The sequence below is a fragment of the Cyphomyrmex costatus genome, unplaced genomic scaffold (genome assembly GCF_001594065.2).
Source record: "Cyphomyrmex costatus isolate MS0001 unplaced genomic scaffold, Ccosl1.0 scaffold370, whole genome shotgun sequence".
Classification (NCBI taxonomy): Eukaryota; Metazoa; Arthropoda; class Insecta; order Hymenoptera; family Formicidae; genus Cyphomyrmex; species Cyphomyrmex costatus.
The window spans coordinates 20,550-40,641 of NW_017277885.1; the positions used below are offsets into that span (position 1 = coordinate 20,550).

Consider the following 20,092-nt stretch of genomic DNA (forward strand, 5'->3'; position numbering starts at 1 on the left):
TATATCTATATAATTGAATTCAATATAATAATTTCGAATAATAACAATACTAAACAGTATAGTTTCGATTCACAGTCTTCTCTAGTGTAAATTAATTAATAATAACTGAAATTATTTGTTTGTCTGTGAGAATCTCGTTAAATACAATTTTTTCAATAGCCTGAATATGATGTAATAATTTTTTTTATTAAAATTTATCTATTTTAAGATTATACTGATAAAAACTTGCAATGTCATGATTTTAACATGTCCCCAGCAATGGAAAGAATTTTACCACAATCAATATACGATGTTAATTTGCTAAAGTCACAGTGTCGACTGAGAGAACAATATGTGTGATTTGAATACAGAGATTCAAATATATTATTAAGGGTGCGGTCGAGTTGCCACTACGAATGCTTTTGAAGCGTTTGATTGACCAATCAAAAGAAATAATTTTACAAATTGACTAATCAAGAAACGCTTCAAAGCATTCGTAGTGGCAACTCGACCGCACCCTAAGTAACTGATCTTATTGGTAATTGGTAAAACATAACAGAAATATTTACATTTTATTGATCAGAAATATCTGTTTGAATGTCCGAATAAACTTCTTCCAATAATCCGGTGTCTTTCATGAGATGAAATTTAAACGTTTATTTTGCTCTTTTATATGTAACATTTTTGAAATTAATCTTTTATTATAGTTCACACACAATATCCATAATTTAACGTTTTCCAAATCAAAACTATGTTTGTGTTCTATAATGTGTTCAGAAATCACCGAATGCTTGGAAGAATCTAGTTTAATGTTATTAATATGTATCTTATTTTATACAAGTCACTCCACATTCTTTACACTTGATTTTATATATTTATTATATGACTTTAATTAATGTTTTTTGTGTCGTCTTTTTGTACTTTGATAAACTTATCTAATTTGTTAAAAAAACGATAACCTATTGACATAACTGATCTGTTTATAAATGAAATAGCCTTTTCTAAGATACCTTTGACGTATGGAATTACAAAAAAATTTTTCTTTTTTATTATTTTTGTTTGAAGAATTTTAGAACTGGTTACATCAACAGTATGGCGATTTCTGAACACATTACAGAATACAAACATATTTTTGATTGGAAAAACATTAAATATTATGGATATAGAACATAATTATAATTAAAGACTAATTTCAGAAATGTTACATATAAAATTTGGACATTTTAAAAGATATTTCTGATTTGTATTTGTAATATAAGAACCAATAAATATTTCTGTTATGTTTTATCAATAAGATTACTTACTTAATTATATATTTGAATCTCTGTATCAGATATACTGTTCTCTTAGTCGACACTGTGATTTTAGCAAATTGATATCGTATATTAATTGTGGTTCAAAATTATTATATTGAATTCAATCATATAGAATTATATTTCGTGAAAACGAAAATATTAGATATAGGCTATTCGGCTCAATGATAAATTAAAATTAAAAAATTTGGAAATATACAGAATAGGGAACCCCATTCCGATGACCTTGATCTTAACATATGTTGTCAAGGTTATGATCCTGAGTGACCTCACCTCTGTGAAGCTGGCACACCATTGTCAAAATTTGGATGTTATAAATAGAGTTCTGGCTCTTCTCCAAAGAGTTCTATAGTTCCTGATAGGTTTCGAAAAGTGTTCTGATAATTAAATGCAGAAAAACATGATTTGAAATTTTGGGGTGTCAACTTTACGTTTTTGCGAAACGAAAATTTGTCATAATAGTCCAGTCACTTTAGAACAAAAAGGGCGTAAAAATGAAAAAATTCCGACGAAGCTATAAATTGTTAAATATCTTCATTTAGGCGAGAGAAATGATGTCTGAAAAGTTCCCTTTTCTGTTAGCTTATATGATAAGCCTTTTATCGAGCATAGAAGGGTTAAAATTTCGGTTTTTCGCGGTTATCTTCTTTCTTATCGAGTTTTACTACCAAAGTAGGTCTATAATAAAAGAAAGATAATAAAATTCTCTACAAAATTCTCTAATGGTCGTACTTCGTACAACCAATAGTTCTCGATATAGAGTTTTTTAAGTGACCTCTTATTTTCGAGCGTTATGTAAATTTGTTGTCTTCGCGAGGCATTTTGACTTGCGAATATTTTGAAAATGAGAATGTTCCTTGCGCGCGCGCGCGCGTTAATGTATCGGAAATATCTTATATACGGCTATTTCTACGCCAAAAATAGTTATTATCAAAATGAAAGATTATTAAATTCCCTGCATTTTGGTTTTCTAATGGTTTGTATACGGCTAATAATGGCTGCGTTCAGCAGAAAAAGCAGCTTTGCAACTGTTGTAAAATTCTTGAATATGATTCAACGTCGGACGTGATCTAAAGTATAAGCCAATCGGCTTATACATTTAGATCTAATGAGGAAATAAGGGCAAGACCAATCATAAGAAAAGAATTTTACAACAGTTGCAAAGCCGCATTCTCTGCTGAACGCAACCAATTACTGAGATACAGCTGAAAAATCTTTATCATACGTGTTTCTGAGTATATTTTCGTAAATAATTTTTACTTCTGATGTAAATAAAATATATAAGACTTATACAAAATGTGGTTCGAATCAAAACAAAAATTTCAATTAAATAAGCATGAAACCACGCACAAGATCTAGTTTGTGATAACTTATTAAAGTCAATAATTTATTGTCAACAACATAAATCTATAAACGTTTCGGTCATAACAATGTGACCATCTTCAGTATATAATTAATTACTATAAAATGAAATAAAACGCTATATCAATAATAATTCGCTTACATCAAACCGCAACGCTAATATATTTATTTCTTCCTGGCAACGTTATCCAAAAGTTTACCTTCGCTTTTGTCTTCATGGTTAAATTTCCTTCTGATTAATACAAAATATTTATTTGACGAAACATCGTTAGCAGACTGTATAATTAAAAATTAAATTAATATAATACTATGAAGAAAAGAAAAATTCGTTAAAAATGAATACAATTCAGAATTACCTATGTTCCGTTTAAAACATTCGTCAATTCTTAAGTGAAGCGTCAGAGAAAAATCGAACATTACAACAATAAAGTCAGAGATGTAATGACCTAAATCTTATGTGTATATGAACTTGAAACTAATACAAATAATAAAAATCAAAACGAAGACTGAGAATTTGCGATATAGTCTTGGTATGTGTTTGTTATGATAGAAAAATACATTTGTGGTAATTTTTCAGTGTCGCTCTGCAAATTTAGACAGTGAATCTGATTCTTAATATGAATCATTTCAGAAATTGTTCTTTTAAAATATACGGGTTCACTGTCCAAAATTGCAGTGTTATCCCAATCTATGTCATGTTTACAATTTAATTGATGTTTGCTTACGACGGAATTATTATTAGATTTCTTCAAATCTTCCCTGTGTTCCTTCAATCGAGTTCTAAGCCTTCTTTTCGTTTGTCCGACATAAGACATATCACAGTCCTTACAGTTAATCTTATAGACAACGTTAGTGTTATCAAACTTATTTAGTTTATCTTTTCCTATTTTAATGATTCCACCAAGATTATTAATCGGTTTGTAGGCAATGTTCGGATCATTCCCGGCCTCGAGTCTGTTGATTACCGCGGCGCGTGGAGCGCGGAAACGGAGAGGCGCGTGCGGCGCGTGATTGCGCATGCGTGTGAGTTTGAATCGACGGGCTTCGAAAGAGGCGGTAGGCGTGAACAGTGACGAACGATCAGTTGATAAGCGAAGTCAGATTACGGCGTTTTCCCTTAAAACGAGATTTCGACATGCTTCTTTTGCCGAGTTGTTCGCGAACAAACTGCGCCTAATTGAATCGTCTGGCGACGGTGTTCGTGTGCGGAACCCAAGTTCTGAAGATTTGGTGAACAAGAATTGTGGGAGGTGGACCACGTGCGAGAAAGTTCCGCGTGCCGCCTCCACGGGCTGCATCTCACGCGGCGGGCTTCGTGTACCGCTCGTAGCTCAGGTGCTGGTTCCCTCGAGACGTCGAGGCACCCTGCGGCTTTGGACAGATGCACCTACCTTCACTGTCACCAAAAACTGTGGCCTTATCGGCAAATTACGGGAGCTCCCTAGCGAACGAAAGGATCCTATCGGCGGTAAATTCTAACGCGTGCGGACTTCTATCTCCTTCCGTTTCTTTGAGTTTCTTTTAAGTGTATTTTTTGTGGTTGTTGAATAAAGGATCCACTTGCCCCGGCTTTTCTCTCTGCTCCGTGAGAGTTTTTATGCCTAGGCAAGGGTGTATTTTCACCGCGAATCGGAGTGTTGAATTGTTTACTAGCCCAGTCCTCACTCATTCCCGATTGTTCTCTAAGTTTCCTTTTTTTTGCTTAACGACCTAGTACTAATTTGTTCTTGGTGCCCCGGGTGAGGAATGAGTGATTGGCTTGGCGGGTGATTCAGAATTTTTCACTCGAGGAGTACGCCATTTTGTACCTCGTGCGGGTCGCGATCGTGGCGACTCGGCCGTTCGCGGTTTGCGTCGGACTCGTTGTTATCGTGTTACGTCATCGGACTCGTCGCGACTCGGTTGCTCTCGGGTCGTGTCGCGTCGGCTTCGTGTGGCCGCGGAGAGCGGCATCGGTATCGATCCACGGCTAACGGTTTTTCCTGCGTAAACCTAGCCGTTTACTTGTATCGCCGCATCGGCATTTAAGCGTGCATAATTTCTGATAAATAGGACCGCATTGAATTAGGTGCTTTAATTCGTTCTTTGCGATATTACCGATTTTCATTTGCATTTGACAGCATGGCGCCCGTAACGTTAAAAAAGTTTTTTAACGCGTTGCAACGCGCGCGCGAAAGCGAAATCGACGGTATACGTGAACGGTTGATAAGTAAACCGCGTGCGTCGATTACGAAAGGCATTGTACAGTCACGGCTCGAGGCTTTGGGGGCGGTTTGGAGCGAGGTACGCAAAACTCATTCCGAGATTATTGTCAGGGATGATGCCGGATCTGATGCTTACGTTGTAGACGATTGGTTCAAGCGTATTCAAGGCGTTTACGAGAACGCTGTCGATGAGTGCTTGACTCTTTTACCCCAATTCGAGATGGTCGCGGGAAGTAGAATGTCGGGAGCAGATTCCGCGAGTGTTTCGGATATGGGTACACTTACACGGAAAGGGCGAAACAGGAAAGGCTACTTTCGTAGACAGCACTGGTTACTGTCTATGAAAAAACGGCCGTTAAAACAGTAACCAGTCCCTTTTACGCAGGACTCTGTCCTGTCTAGAAAGTGATGCGTCGTGTTTACGCAGCAAGCAGTGCTGTCTAAAGCATGAACGTAACAAAAAGTACCTAGTCATGCGTGCGCAGTACTCTCTACTGTCTAAACAGTTACTGTTCCTGCCTTAGACACCATCTTGTCGTGCGCGTGCAGTACTCTATCGTGTATGAACGGGACAGGCCGGGAATGTCGCCGTGTCTGTATGCATGTCTGTATACGTGTCTGTATACTGTTTCAATTGCCTTGGACAGCATCGAGTTAACGCTTGCCATTCTTCTGGATGCTGCTCTATTTGTCAACAGAAGCATCACACTCTCCTCCATTTGAAAGCACCAAGCGGCACTCAGGCTGCACGACGGCAAATAGAGCAGCGTCCAGAAGAAGGGCAAGCATTAACTCGATGCTGTCCAAGGCAATTAAAACAGGCATTCAAGCGCTTCACAGCAGCTATCCGCTCCTGAGGGAGTTTGTCCTTGAACTTAAAGCACTTTCCGAGAGGATGTGTCGCCGATCAAAGGGGACATTTAGTAAGCCCGGGTTTCGATGGGCGATGAGCACTGGCATGAAATACCTTGCGCGATTGAGACCCTACACAGGAACCAGGAGCAGGCCTCTTCTCTGCTCTACGCTCGGAGTGTATCATGCCCAGGGCCTGCGTTCTTTTCTCCAAAAACGCGACGAGATCCGAAAACTTGGGTAACGACTTCGAGGAATCCGTGTTCGACGAACCTTCGCCCGCAACTAGCACTGAATCCCTCCCGCTAAGTTCCGCCTCCCACAATTTTCTGGATTCTGCATCTAAACGCTCAGATAGGACAAATACCAACCAGATATCCCAATGCTCCACCGGTAACTTAAGATTTGTCAATGCACGGACAATGCGCTGAGCCTCATCGACGAAGGAGAGCAACTCAGAAGCCGATTCTTTCCGTAAATGGGGAATTTCCATGAGAGCCGTCAATAATTTATGAATAATCAAGCGAGGATTATAATATCGCGCCTTGAGTGCTTTATACTACGTACTAGCATAGTTCGCGCTAGTGCTAGCGACATCTTTAATAAGCTCCGCCGCGCTACCCGTCAAACACGATTTGAGATACTGCAACTTAGTCGCATCCGCTAAACGAGGAGCGTCAAGAACCAGCGTAGTGAAGAGATCGCAGAAACTATCCCAATCTTCGTATTTACCCGAAAAAGTCGGTAAAGGAATGCGCGGGAGCTTCGCGACACTAGGTGTACCCATATCCGAAACACTCGCGGAATCTGCTCCCGACATTCTACTTCCCGCGACCATCTCGAATTGGGGTAAAAGAGTCAAGCACTCATCGACAGCGTTCTCGTAAACGCCTTGAATACGCTTGAACCAATCGTCTACAACGTAAGCATCAGATCCGGCATCATCCCTGACAATAATCTCGGAATGAGTTTTGCGTACCTCGCTCCAAACCGCCCCCAAAGCCTCGAGCCGTGACTGTACAATGCCTTTCGTAATCGACGCACGCGGTTTACTTATCAACCGTTCACGTATACCGTCGATTTCGCTTTCGCGCGCGCGTTGCAACGCGTTAAAAAACTTTTTTAACGTTACGGGCGCCATGCTGTCAAATGCAAATGAAAACCGGTAATATCGCAAAGAACGAATTAAAGCACCTAATTCAATGCGGTCCTATTTATCAGAAATTATGCACGCTTAAATGCCGATGCGGCGATACAAGTAAACGGCTAGGTTTACGCAGGAAAAACCGTTAGCCGTGGATCGATACCGATGCCGCTCTCCGCGGCCACACGAAGCCGACGCGACACGACCCGAGAGCAACCGAGTCGCGACGAGTCCGATGACGTAACACGATAACAACGAGTCCGACGCAAACCGCGAACGGCCGAGTCGCCACGATCGCGACCCGCACGAGGTACAAAATGGCGTACTCCTCGAGTGAAAAATTCTGAATCACCCGCCAAGCCAATCACTCATTCCTCACCCGGGGCACCAAGAACAAATTAGTACTAGGTCGTTAAGCAAAAAAAAGGAAACTTAGAGAACAATCGGGAATGAGTGAGGACTGGGCTAGTAAACAATTCAACACTCCGATTCGCGGTGAAAATACACCCTTGCCTAGGCATAAAAACTCTCACGGAGCAGAGAGAAAAGCCGGGGCAAGTGGATCCTTTATTCAACAACCACAAAAAATACACTTAAAAGAAACTCAAAGAAACGGAAGGAGATAGAAGTCCGCACGCGTTAGAATTTACCGCCGATAGGATCCTTTCGTTCGCTAGGGAGCTCCCGTAATTTGCCGATAAGGCCACAGTTTTTAGTGACAGTGAAGGTAGGTGCATCTGTCCAAAGCCGCAGGGTGCCTCGACGTCTCGAGGGAACCAGCACCTGAGCTACGAGCGGTACACGAAGCCCGCCGCGTGAGATGCAGTCCGTGGAGGCGGCACGCGGAACTTTCTCGCACGTGGTCCACCTCCCACAATTCTTGTTCACCAAATCTTCAGAACTTGGGTTCCGCACACGAACACCGTCGCCAGACGATTCAATTAGGCGCAGTTTGTTCGCGAACAACTCGGCAAAAGAAGCATGTCGAAATCTCGTTTTAAGGGAAAACGCCGTAATCTGACTTCGCTTATCAACTGATCGTTCGTCACTGTTCACGCCTACCGCCTCTTTCGAAGCCCGTCGATTCAAACTCACACGCATGCGCAATCACGCGCCGCACGCGCCTCTCCGTTTCCGCGCTCCACGCGCCGCGGTAATCAACAGACTCGAGGCCGGGAATGATCCGAACATTGCCTACAAACCGATTAATAATCTTGGTGGAATCATTAAAATAGGAAAAGATAAACTAAATAAGTTTGATAACACTAACGTTGTCTATAAGATTAACTGTAAGGACTGTGATATGTCTTATGTCGGACAAACGAAAAGAAGGCTTAGAACTCGATTGAAGGAACACAGGGAAGATTTGAAGAAATCTAATAATAATTCCGTCGTAAGCAAACATCAATTAAATTGTAAACATGACATAGATTGGGATAACACTGCAATTTTGGACAGTGAACCCGTATATTTTAAAAGAACAATTTCTGAAATGATTCATATTAAGAATCAGATTCACTGTCTAAATTTGCAGAGCGACACTGAAAAATTACCACAAATGTATTTTTCTATCATAACAAACACATACCAAGACTATATCGCAAATTCTCAGTCTTCGTTTTGATTTTTATTATTTGTATTAGTTTCAAGTTCATATACACATAAGATTTAGGTCATTACATCTCTGACTTTATTGTTGTAATGTTCGATTTTTCTCTGACGCTTCACTTAAGAATTGACGAATGTTTTAAACGGAACATAGGTAATTCTGAATTGTATTCATTTTTAACGAATTTTTCTTTTCTTCATAGTATTATATTAATTTAATTTTTAATTATACAGTCTGCTAACGATGTTTCGTCAAATAAATATTTTGTATTAATCAGAAGGAAATTTAACCATGAAGACAAAAGCGAAGGTAAACTTTTGGATAACGTTGCCAGGAAGAAATAAATATATTAGCGTTGCGGTTTGATGTAAGCGAATTATTATTGATATAGCGTTTTATTTCATTTTATAGTAATTAATTATATACTGAAGATGGTCACATTGTTATGACCGAAACGTTTATAGATTTATGTTGTTGACAATAAATTATTGACTTTAATAAGTTATCACAAACTAGATCTTGTGCGTGGTTTCATGCTTATTTAATTGAAATTTTTGTTTTACTTCTGATTTGTCTGAGGTGAAAAATGTATAGAAATTATGTGGAAGCTTATAAAATTATCTTTAAAATGAGGTTTTTTGGAATCTCATTCGATGAATAGTTTCCGAGATACAGTCTTTAGAAAATTTCATAATGCGCTGATTTTATGATAAAATAGGACTTTTTGTATAAACAAACATATGTAATGACGATAGAAATTAATATCCATATTTTTCAGTTAGTTTACATATATATTGTCACGATCCTGTTTGAATTCCATTAAAAATTGTGTGAAAAATCAATCAATACGATGATGAATAATTACAGAATGTTGAGATCTATATCAAATTATTCCCATTTTCTGTTATGTTCTTATTTATTTATTGTTTATATAACATTCTGCACAATCAGGAGACGCGGTAGCGTATCCTGCCATGTTCAAAAACTGAGAGACGCTATAAGTCCCTTATCCCAAGCCACCAAAGTCCATTTTTGGGAGGTGCATAACTACTAAAACATAAAAAATTTTGAATCGAACGTCATATGTCCTGAAAGGCGGCATCGCCACGAGTAATTCGAGACAAAAAAATTTTAAATCGGTCAAGCCGTTCTGCAGGTACATGCGGTCGAAAAGTGATGATTTTAATGAAAAATTAAGAAACGTCTCCTTCTCTGTCCTTCTGTCCGTCCGAATTTAAATATATCGTTACCTTTGAAAATTAACCCCAAAAATTTGAGCCTTTCTAAATTAAAATGATTGTCTAATAATGTAACTGTTATGCCGCTACAGTCTGTCCCAATTTATTTTTCATGGACGTGTGACTGTCACAGCCTATGGTGGGATAGTTTAAGAGAAAAATCCGATAATTTTTGTTTACTTCTTTTAATAACTAACCAGCAGGTATATTCTGATGTCTTATTCTTGAAATGAAAAAATAAGTTGGTTCGTTATCACTACATGGAGTATCTCCCGAATGAATTAGATACTGAATAAAACCGTTAAGACTCGGGGGACAAATATTACAAAAGTTAATTAAAGAAATTCGTACGTATTCTTGATTGCAGATAGCGCATAGATTATTATGAAATGTTTCTCCAATCTGAATATAATGTAAAGAGGTACTGATATAGGACTCCTGATCGTAGGGAGATTTATCAAAATAGCATGGAGTGCAAATTTTCCAATTATTTGTTCTATGTTAGTAGAACCATTCAGTACAGCAACGGGCTGTGTCGATCCAAGCTTGGGGTGGCACGTTCGGTATTAAATTCAAATTACTATTAACAAATGCTCCTGATGGAGGACACATGAATAAAATTAAAACTGTTCTTCCGATACAATATTTATGGTAGTTCCTGGATCGTCGTAAGGATTTCTACCCGAGCGAATTAAATATTGAACGAAATCAAGTAACGCATTCGGACAGCGGTCACAAGACTGTACTGGCTGACTGTTAGCGTGGCCACCGTGACACGTGTAGCAATTGTCGAAATCGTAATTAATTCCGAGAGATAGAGAATGGCGTATTATGCCTGTGTAATTCGTTTTCTCAGCAGACGTGCATCTATGATAACACTCAAAGCAAAGCTTGTAATTAGTCTCTACGTGACGATGAAATATTGCTATGCAGCAACGCGCGGTTTCCAACCAAGCTTGGTACGGCAAAGCTTCGTCAGGGACAACTAAAACGGAAGCGGGAGCTCTCCTTAAGTCAGGCATGTAGACTTAAAATACCTATTCTATTTAATAAAAATGATAATTTTTATTTTAAATAAGTTTTCAAAGCTTATTTTATGTTTTTTATACCAGTCAACAGTCGGGAGTATTTAAAATAATTTTATTATTTAAAATATATATTTCAAATATGTATATATGTATTTAATATGAAGTGAGGGGTACAGCCGAAAGCGGAGGCGATTCGAAAATCGACCGAAAGTTACGTACACTTTTTGTATATTCACTTTATATTAGCAACTTTAATTAATAATCAGTTACTTTTCGTGGTAATATATTAACAATTTAACTCGTGATAGTACTGCGATAGTTTTAAATATATGTACGTCATATCGGTCAGCAGTCGGTAGTATTTAAAATAATAATTTTATTTAATATTTATTTAAATGATGACTGCTCGGTTTATCGGTGAGCCAGGCAAGGGGGGGAACGTGCGACTCGCATTCGCCCTTCCACTTGATGTGTTGTTTTGATAACAATCCCCAAGGCTGCTTTCACTAACCGTCTAATATTGACACGTCAGATTTATGACAACATATTAATTTTTTTTCGTTAACGCGATTGCATATTATAAAACAAAATTATTAAAAAATCAAAATTATTAAATAAATGTAAAACAGTATTTTTTTCTGATAATATATTATGCGCGGTGCGGTATTGTGAGAGGGACAGCGAAAGCTAGACGGAGGCAATTCGAAAATCAACCAAATGTTGCATTGTCCCCCTCACCGCTCCGCGGGCAGTCGAAATGTCCCATGACAGTCGAATACAATTTATGTATGTTCACTTTGTATTGGCAACTTTAATAATTAATAATCAGTTACTTTTCGTGGTATTATATTATAATTTAACTCGTGATAGTACTGTGATGGTTTTAAATATACGTCATATCGATCAGCAGTCGGGAGTATTTAAAACAATAATTTCATTTAATATGTATTTAAAAGATGACTGCACGGTTTATCGTTGAGCCGGGTGAGGGGGGGATATGAAACTCGCGCACATCCGCCCTTCACGTCAAAACAATCCCCAAGATTGTTTTCACTAACCGTCTAACATTAACGCATCGATTTTTTTTATTACGTTCATTTAAAATAAATTTTTTTTAATAATGTTTTTTTACAATTAAATAAGATAGAGGTGCAAGTGGAAGGTGAGAGAGGATGTTGAGAAATTGAGAGAGATGTTTAAAAATTTTAAAAATGCGGTCAGAGAAGGAGAAGGAGACGTTTCTTAATTTTTCATTAAAATCACCACTTTTTGACCGCTTATATCTCCAGAACGGCTTGACCGATTTAAAATTTTTTTGGCACAAATTACTCGTTATGATGCCGCCTTTCAGGACATATAACGTTTGATTCACAATTTTTTATATTTTAATAGTTATGCACCTCCCAAAAATAGACTTTGATGGCTCGGGATAAGAGACTTGTAGCGTCTCACAGTTTTTGAACATGGCCGGAGACGTTACCGCGTCTCCTGATAAATAATAATTGATAGGTTATAGCAGGACCAGATATGAAATTTCTGGATATTGTAGCGGGATATGCAGGAAGTACACATAACTCAACTATATTCAGAGTATCTAGAATATATACAAAATTATTAGATCGAGAAATCCATGGTTCTTTGCTAGGTCATCACCTATGCAGCATCCTGCATATGCTTGTACAAGTTTTCTTTTTACACCTGTAAATAATCCACGAAATGCAGCAGAAGAACGATATAACAGAGCACATAAACGCGCTAGAAATATAATTGAAAGAGCGTTTGGAATTTGGAAAAGAAGATTTCCGTGTTTAATTAGAGGTTTAGAAAATAGTCTTACAACTGTCTCCAATATTATCGTTGCTTGTGCGATATTTCACAATATAGATCAACAAAATAATGACGAAGCACTTGAAATTGATGAAATTGAATTTCCGTTGGATGAACCAATTCCAAACGATCCTATAAGAGTACAACCACTTGAAGGAATTGCTGCGCGTCAAGCATTAATTCTCAATCATTTTATGTAATGCAAATCAAAATAAATACAATAAAAGTAAATACAATAGTAATACAATGAAAATAAATTATAATAATGTTAAATTATAATTTTTAATTAATGTTTTTATAATGTGTTATTAATGTGTGTTATTAGTGTGTTATTAATGTTTTTATAATGTTTAATGTTTAATTATAATAAGTTATAATAATTATTATAATAATGTGAATTGTATTAAAAGTGCAGAATTAAAAGTGAATTAATAGTCAATTATTTTAATTTAATTGTTAGATATATCACAATATTCTTTTTCGAGAATTTTTAATTTTATTTCAGCATTATTTTAATAATTCGGTTATTTCGAGTTGCTTACGCTCATTTTCTGCGCGATATTTTTCTGCCATTACTTTATGTCATGCAGCTTCCATATTTAAAGCGTGGATCTCATGCTCATTTTTACTTAGTTGCGTATATCTATCCAGTTTTGCATTCGCCTTATTTTGGACAGCTTCTGTCCGTATATCGTGCCCTTTCGATCGCTATGATTGTGAAGATAAATTTTACGAAGACCACTTTGTACTCGGCCCACTTGATGATGGTGTCGATATTTTATCACCAGCATTATTAATAAGTTTCGTACCGACATCCTCCCTTTCAAGACATAATCGCTTAGCCTCTATGCTATCATTATTTTCTACATCTCGTTTCTTACAATCTATAAGTTTTTAATGTTTAAATAAATAATTAAAAATTAATATATCGCTATTTTAATCATTATTTTTATATATATGTAATAAAACAATGCCTACCCATATACAGTGGCGTATCAATAGTATTGATGGAATAGAAGTATCATTTTTCTTGAAAAATTCATCATTTATAGTTTCATCGTTCATTATTTCTTTATCAAAAATGTCACAGTCGATTACGTTTGGTATCTCAACTATAAGATGTGGCACAGCATTAGCAACTAGTGGATCAATTGGTACATCAGGTTGTCCTTGTGCGCCACCGGATCTATGTCGGTATTGTTTTTCTGCTATTAATATTTCTCGCTGGCGATGTTTCATATTTTTCCATAAAGATTGTAATTGTTTTACTGTTGCTTATTTGTAGAGTAATATAATAATTTATAAAATAAGGTAATCACAAAATAAATAATTTGTATTTGTTTATTTAACAGTAATATTTATTTAACAGTAATAATTGAAAAATTACTTGACCTTTTGATTTATATTGGAGCATTGATTATATTCTTCCGAAATCTTTTCCCATGCTTGACTTTTTCGTTTATTACTATTGCTGTCGGTGTTTTTATTTTCAATAATATCACTTTACTTAAGAACAAGCTCCTTCAACAAAATTTTTTCAGTTTCAGAGTAAACGGGTCTTTTCTTATTATCACACATTTTCTATTAAAAATTTACGAGTGAATATGATCCTTAGTTAAATCCCGTCTCAATTGTAAATTGTGGTTCAAATAATCGTAGTTCGGATAAGTGATAATCCAAATTTTGGTTAAAACGCGATTAACACAAGTCACTTTCAAGAAATATTTATGATATTAACTATGGCGTGAGACGTGAACTTTGGTTCAAATCTAACTCGCCTGAAATGAAGATCAATCGTAGATCGACCTACGACTATGAATACGGGCCTAAATGATATCTAATATAATATATTACCACGAAAAGTAACTGATATATTACTAAATGTGCCAGTTCAAAGTGAACATACATTATGTATATTTTCTATGTTGAATATGTACCACGAAAAGTAACTAAAAGCTACAAAAATTGAACCTTTCAAAATTAAAACGATTACCTAATCACAAAATAAAAAACCCAATGAATATCAACCTTTGAAAATTGACCCCAAAAATTTGTACCATTCTAAATTAAAATGATTATCTAATAATGTAACCTAATAATTTAAACCTTTAATACTTTAAATGATATTATCTAACATAATATATTACCACGAAAAGTAACTGATATATTACTAAATCTGCCAGTTCAAAGTGAACGTACATATAACGAATATTTTCTATGTTGAATATGTACCACGAAAAGGAACTGATAGATTATTCAAGGTGCAAATTCAAATTGAACATACATACATATAAGTAAAACAGATTAGAATTTGTATATTACAGTTTTCTAGAAAATAACTGCAATATGTTATTCTTAGTGTACAAAATGTAAAAGTTGGTTATTGAGATTTAATTTGAAATTTATACTAGACCGTACAATAAAAAATAATTGCTTGTAATTTTAGAATCAATTTGTTAATGACTCAAAAAAGAACATGGCGACCTGCTCTCTAAAAACTTCCGATGGATGAAACAAATAGTTGAAGTAAAAGTTATGAAAATGGTTTAGATTAAAAGCAGCCTATCAAGTATAACTATCATAGTTATCATGTATGTTGTTAGTCAGTTGATTCACAAAGTACTACAAAATGTAACAGTGTTTCGATAATGATTAATTTAAATATTCGCTTTAACCATTGATTGGCAGAGAGAGAATTAAAAATTAAAGAAGAAAAATCCTACATTTCTACACAATTCTGTATATTCACTTCGTGAAATATAACGATAGGGCTTTAAAGTATTTAATTTGTGTTAAAAAGATTTGAGATTTATTAGGGGATGTTTATTAAGGGTGTTTCTATGTTCTGTAGTTAAGGGTAGTTATCGTAAGGGTTGTTATATTCTCATCCATGAGTTATAAAGGAGATATGTTTCATGCATCGGTTATAAAGGTTGCAGTTAGTAAAAAAAAGGTAGTTATAATTTCTGTGGATAAGGTAAGTAAGATGTGGATAGATTGTGTTTTAAAGATATGGTTCTAATGCAATACTTTTTGTATTTCATGTGTTGTTATACCTACTCTGTAATAGTTTTGACATTACTTTTGACAGAGCCGGTTCCAGCATTTTTGGCGCCCTATGCAAGATTTAAAAGAGCGCCCCTCCCTCTCATTTCCTCATTTATACATATAATATAATAATAATAATAAAATTTCATATAATAACATTCATATAATATATAAATACTAAAAAAGATACAACAATTTTAAAAATATTGTGTTTATAAAATTATTTTACGCGCTTTTAAACTGGCAAATTCAGAAATAATGTTCTCAAGATTTAACTCCTTACATATGTCATGTTCAATTGCTATTAATGCTAGACCTACCAGTCTTTCTTGTGATATACTTGATCTTAAGTAAGTTTTAATCAGCTTTAATCTAGAAAAACTTCTTTCACCAGATGCTACAGATATAGGCAACGTATTTAAAATTCGAAGAGCTATGCAAATATTTGGAAAGGATGATTCAAGATTATTTGAATATATGTAAGTCAATATATCAAGCGAACTTTTCAAATTTTTTATTTCTGAAAAGAAAATGTTTTTCAAAATTTTTAATTCGTTAAATAAATCGACTGAGTCGATATCTTTGTCGTCACCGTGTGTCAAATGAAATCCTAATTTAGAACAGTACGTTTTTAATTTATCTGTTTCCATATCTTTTAAATTATGTAAATTATGAAGAAATTCAAAATGTTTGTTATGACTTTTTAATTGTTCGTATCTGTCTTCTATTGATGTAATAGATGTATCCAAAATCACATTAAAGAAATTAATTTTAAATTTATCTTTAGAATTCTATACTGGTTCATCTTGAGCTTCATACTCAAATTGTTTTGTTTTTCTTCTTTTCCGAATTTCTAAGCTTTCTTTAAATTCCGCCGGTATTTCAAGGCAATTCGCTAACTCGACAGCAGTTGCAATAATCTCTTTGAACCCCTCATCTGTGCGAAGTTTTTTAATATAGATCAAGGTATTATCAATTGCTTTCAAAGCTGAAGCGATATTTTCAGTTGTACTTTGAAGTAATTTATTTACAACAATAATGTGATTCAAGAGATCATGCCATAATACAACAGAACACAAAAATTGAAAATCTTTTATTTTCTGACATAAAATTTGAGCTTCGTGTTTTGCTAAATGATCTGTCTTAGAATCTTCGAATATTTCGAATAATGCATCATAAATTTCTCCAATCTGATATCGTAAAGGTTTTAGAGCATTGATTCGAGATTCCCAGCGTGTGTCGGAAAGAGGCTTTAACGTTAATTTTGAAATGTGATTATTTAATACATTCCATTTTTCGTTGAAGCAGAAAAAAAATTATAAATTGCCTGAATAATCCCAAAGAAATTGGTCGTTTCAAAAGTAATTTTAGCTGCATCATTGACGACTAAATTGAGAGTATGAGCTGCACAAGGAATAAAGAAGGCCCTAGGATTAATATTCAGAATATGTTTTTGTAAACCATTATTTTTTCCCTTCATGTTCGCTCCATTATCGTAACCTTGCCCGCGTAAATTTTGTATGTCAAGTTATTCTTTTAACTTGTTAACTACATATTCGGTCATACCTTTCCCAGTCGAATCATGAATCTCAATAAAACCTATAAAATGTTCTTCTACCTTAACGCTGTTTTCTTTTATCGATACAAATCGTAAAATAATTGTCATCTGTTCTTTATGGCTAACATCCGGTGTGCAGTCTAAGACTATAGAATAATATTTAGCCTTTCTAACTAATGATAAAATATGAATGAGAATATTATTAGAAAGCAAAGAAATGACTTCATTTTGTATTATCTTGCTAGTGTAATGCACTTTCGTTTCCTTTTTCATAATTCGGCAAAGATGAGTAGCAAGTACTGCATCGAATTTAGCAAATAGTTCCATTAACTTCAAGAAATTTCCATTATTTCTTTCATACAAAACATCCGATGTTCCTCTAAATGCAAGACATTGTTGGCCCAAAAACTTTACGATTTCTATTATTCTTTCAATTACTGCGCGCCAATGTTGTTTTTCCATTTCAAACAATTTTTCCGTTTGACTGTCAATAGTTGTTTTTTTTTGCAAAGCCTGTCTTAGATCAATCCATTTTTTAAAATTGCTCATATGAGCTGAAGAAGTTTCATGTGCGTGTAAAGTTTTTAAAAGATTTTGCCAATTTGAATATCCTTTTTGAGATATCAATTTACTTGCAGTTGTATCCGTTATATTGGAAGAAGTAAATATTTTGCAACAAAAGCAATATACACTATTACATTTTAATGAGTATATAAACCAGTCTCTTGAAATAAATTCTGAATTTGTTAGTTTTCTATTGTAGTATGCATTACTAAATTTTCTTCCATTATTATCGACCGAATAATTTACATCGGTGTAGCGATATGGACCGTTTTCGATGATGATTTTTCTCGTTTTTTCATTTATATCGGGCCACATGGCGGGATCACGAAGATTTATTAAAAGTTCAGATGTGTGTGCGTGTGTGTGTGTATTAGAAATTGATAGATCGTTAACATTTTCTTTTTCTTCTTGTATTTCCGTTTCTTTTGCAGTAATAAAAAGCTCTGTTGAAGCAGTAAAATCTGTTACTATCGATTCACAACCAGTCCATTGTTGTTTTTCTGTCAATTTAATAATTTCTTTTTCATTTTTCTGATTGGATTCTTTGCTGTCTAAACTTTTTTCATCTTCTTTGAAGTATTTATTAATATTTCCTCTTTGTTTTTCTATCTCTAATAATTTAGTTGCCTTACGTTTTCTATTCTCATAGCCAGATAATTTTTTTTTATCCATTTCAATCTTTATTTATACTGTTGGAATCTACACAAAAGAATCAACGGACTAACTAAGTACATATAATTAAAGTATATATAATTAAAGTGTTACATGATACCATTATTAACAATGTATACGGACATTCACTAAAACTTTCTCATTGGGATGCGAATAACAGTTAAAAAATGTATTATATAAATATTATTTACCTTTTCGAGAGAAATATAGGATTGATATTATATGTAGATTCGAGTTTGATTTGTCTATACGTATTTTTTAATCACAAACAGGGACAACCACGTTTTAGGGCGATTTCTTATGCTCGTGGTTTGGCTCACCGGTCACTCATAGCCAAGTAAACAAAAAAGCAGTGAAATCGCGAAGGCGCGAACGGTGAGCATATACGGCGAGTGGAAGGGGACGTCTTACTAGAAACAATTGAAAGATCACCAAATTTTACGAACAGCGAAAAGTCGCCCTCATGCCTCTCGCCGTTATGCTCGTCGTTCGTTCTTTTGCGTCTTCAATGCTCTTTCTTTGTTTCCTTTGCTGTGAGTAACTGGTCGGTACACTCTATAGATACATCTAGACTGCATTTGCTTTGGCGCTCACGACGCTTGTGAGCATCAATTGTTTAATATTTAATAAACAACAAAGATAAAACGACATTTAAAGCATTGTAAGCGCCAAAGCGAACGCAGCCCTAGTCAGGGCGAAAAGAAGCGCGACAAAAAAGAAAAGCACAAAAGTCAGTTGTTCTTATTTTTACATTGACACAACGCTTGCAAATTTATTTTCCTAAAAATATTTTTAAAAATTATTTTAAACATTTAAATATTTTTGGCGCTGGAATTTAAGGCGCCCCTGTTTCATGGCGCCCCGATGCGCCGCTTACCGTGCTTACCGCCTAAAACCGGCCCTGACTTTTGACATCGAGAAACTCTATAAAGTTTGAGAGCAGGCCGCCATGTTCTTTTTTGTGTCATTAACAAATTGATACTCTGAAATTACAAACAATTATTTTTTATTGTACGGTCTAGTATAAATTTCAAATTAAATCTCAGTAACCAACTTTTATATTTTGTGCACTAACAATAAGAATAACATGTTGCAGTTATTTTCTAGAAAACTGTAATATAAAAATTGTAATCTGTTTTATTTATATGTATGTATGTTCAATTTGAATTTGCACCTTGAATAATCTATCAGTTCCTTTTCGTGGTACATATTCAATGTTACAAATTTTTAGGGTCAATTTTCAAAGGTTGATATTCATTGGTAATATATATTTTCAGTTTTGATTTAAGGGGTAACGCCACTCTAGAATTTTAAAAATAATAAAAAAATTTTTTTTTGTTTAAATGATGCCTTAGAGTCTTAAAAATAATGTACACTTAGCCCCACAGTGCGATAAAATTTTTAAGTACTTATTTCGAAACCGAAACTGCCTTTGCTCGATTAATAAAAAAAGATTCGTGGTACTCGTGGCAGAAGGCAAAAGAGGCCAGGGTATTGTTAAAATTGGTCAGAAAAGGCGCAGTGTAGGAGAATTTGGAAGGTGAAATGTATGGTGCAGGCATTGCCGACTAGAGGTATATAAAAAAAATTTATACTATTTTAGTACTTAAAACTTTAAACGCGTTTTTCTCGAAACAATGTTTTTCAAGTTGGCCGGAAACATAATTCGAACAATTTTTGAACGATTCAATTCA

General features: G+C 35.1%; 1 protein-coding gene across 1 annotated transcript; it reads right to left on the bottom strand.

Annotated features, from left to right (window-relative positions):
- Positions 1-6,269: 6,269 nt before the first annotated feature.
- Positions 6,270-6,851, bottom strand: LOC108776670 (uncharacterized). Its single transcript, XM_018543355.1, has one exon. The coding sequence runs from the start codon at positions 6,849-6,851 to the stop codon at positions 6,270-6,272; it is 582 nt and encodes a 193-aa protein (XP_018398857.1).
- Between the last annotated feature and the right edge of the window lie 13,241 nt (positions 6,852-20,092).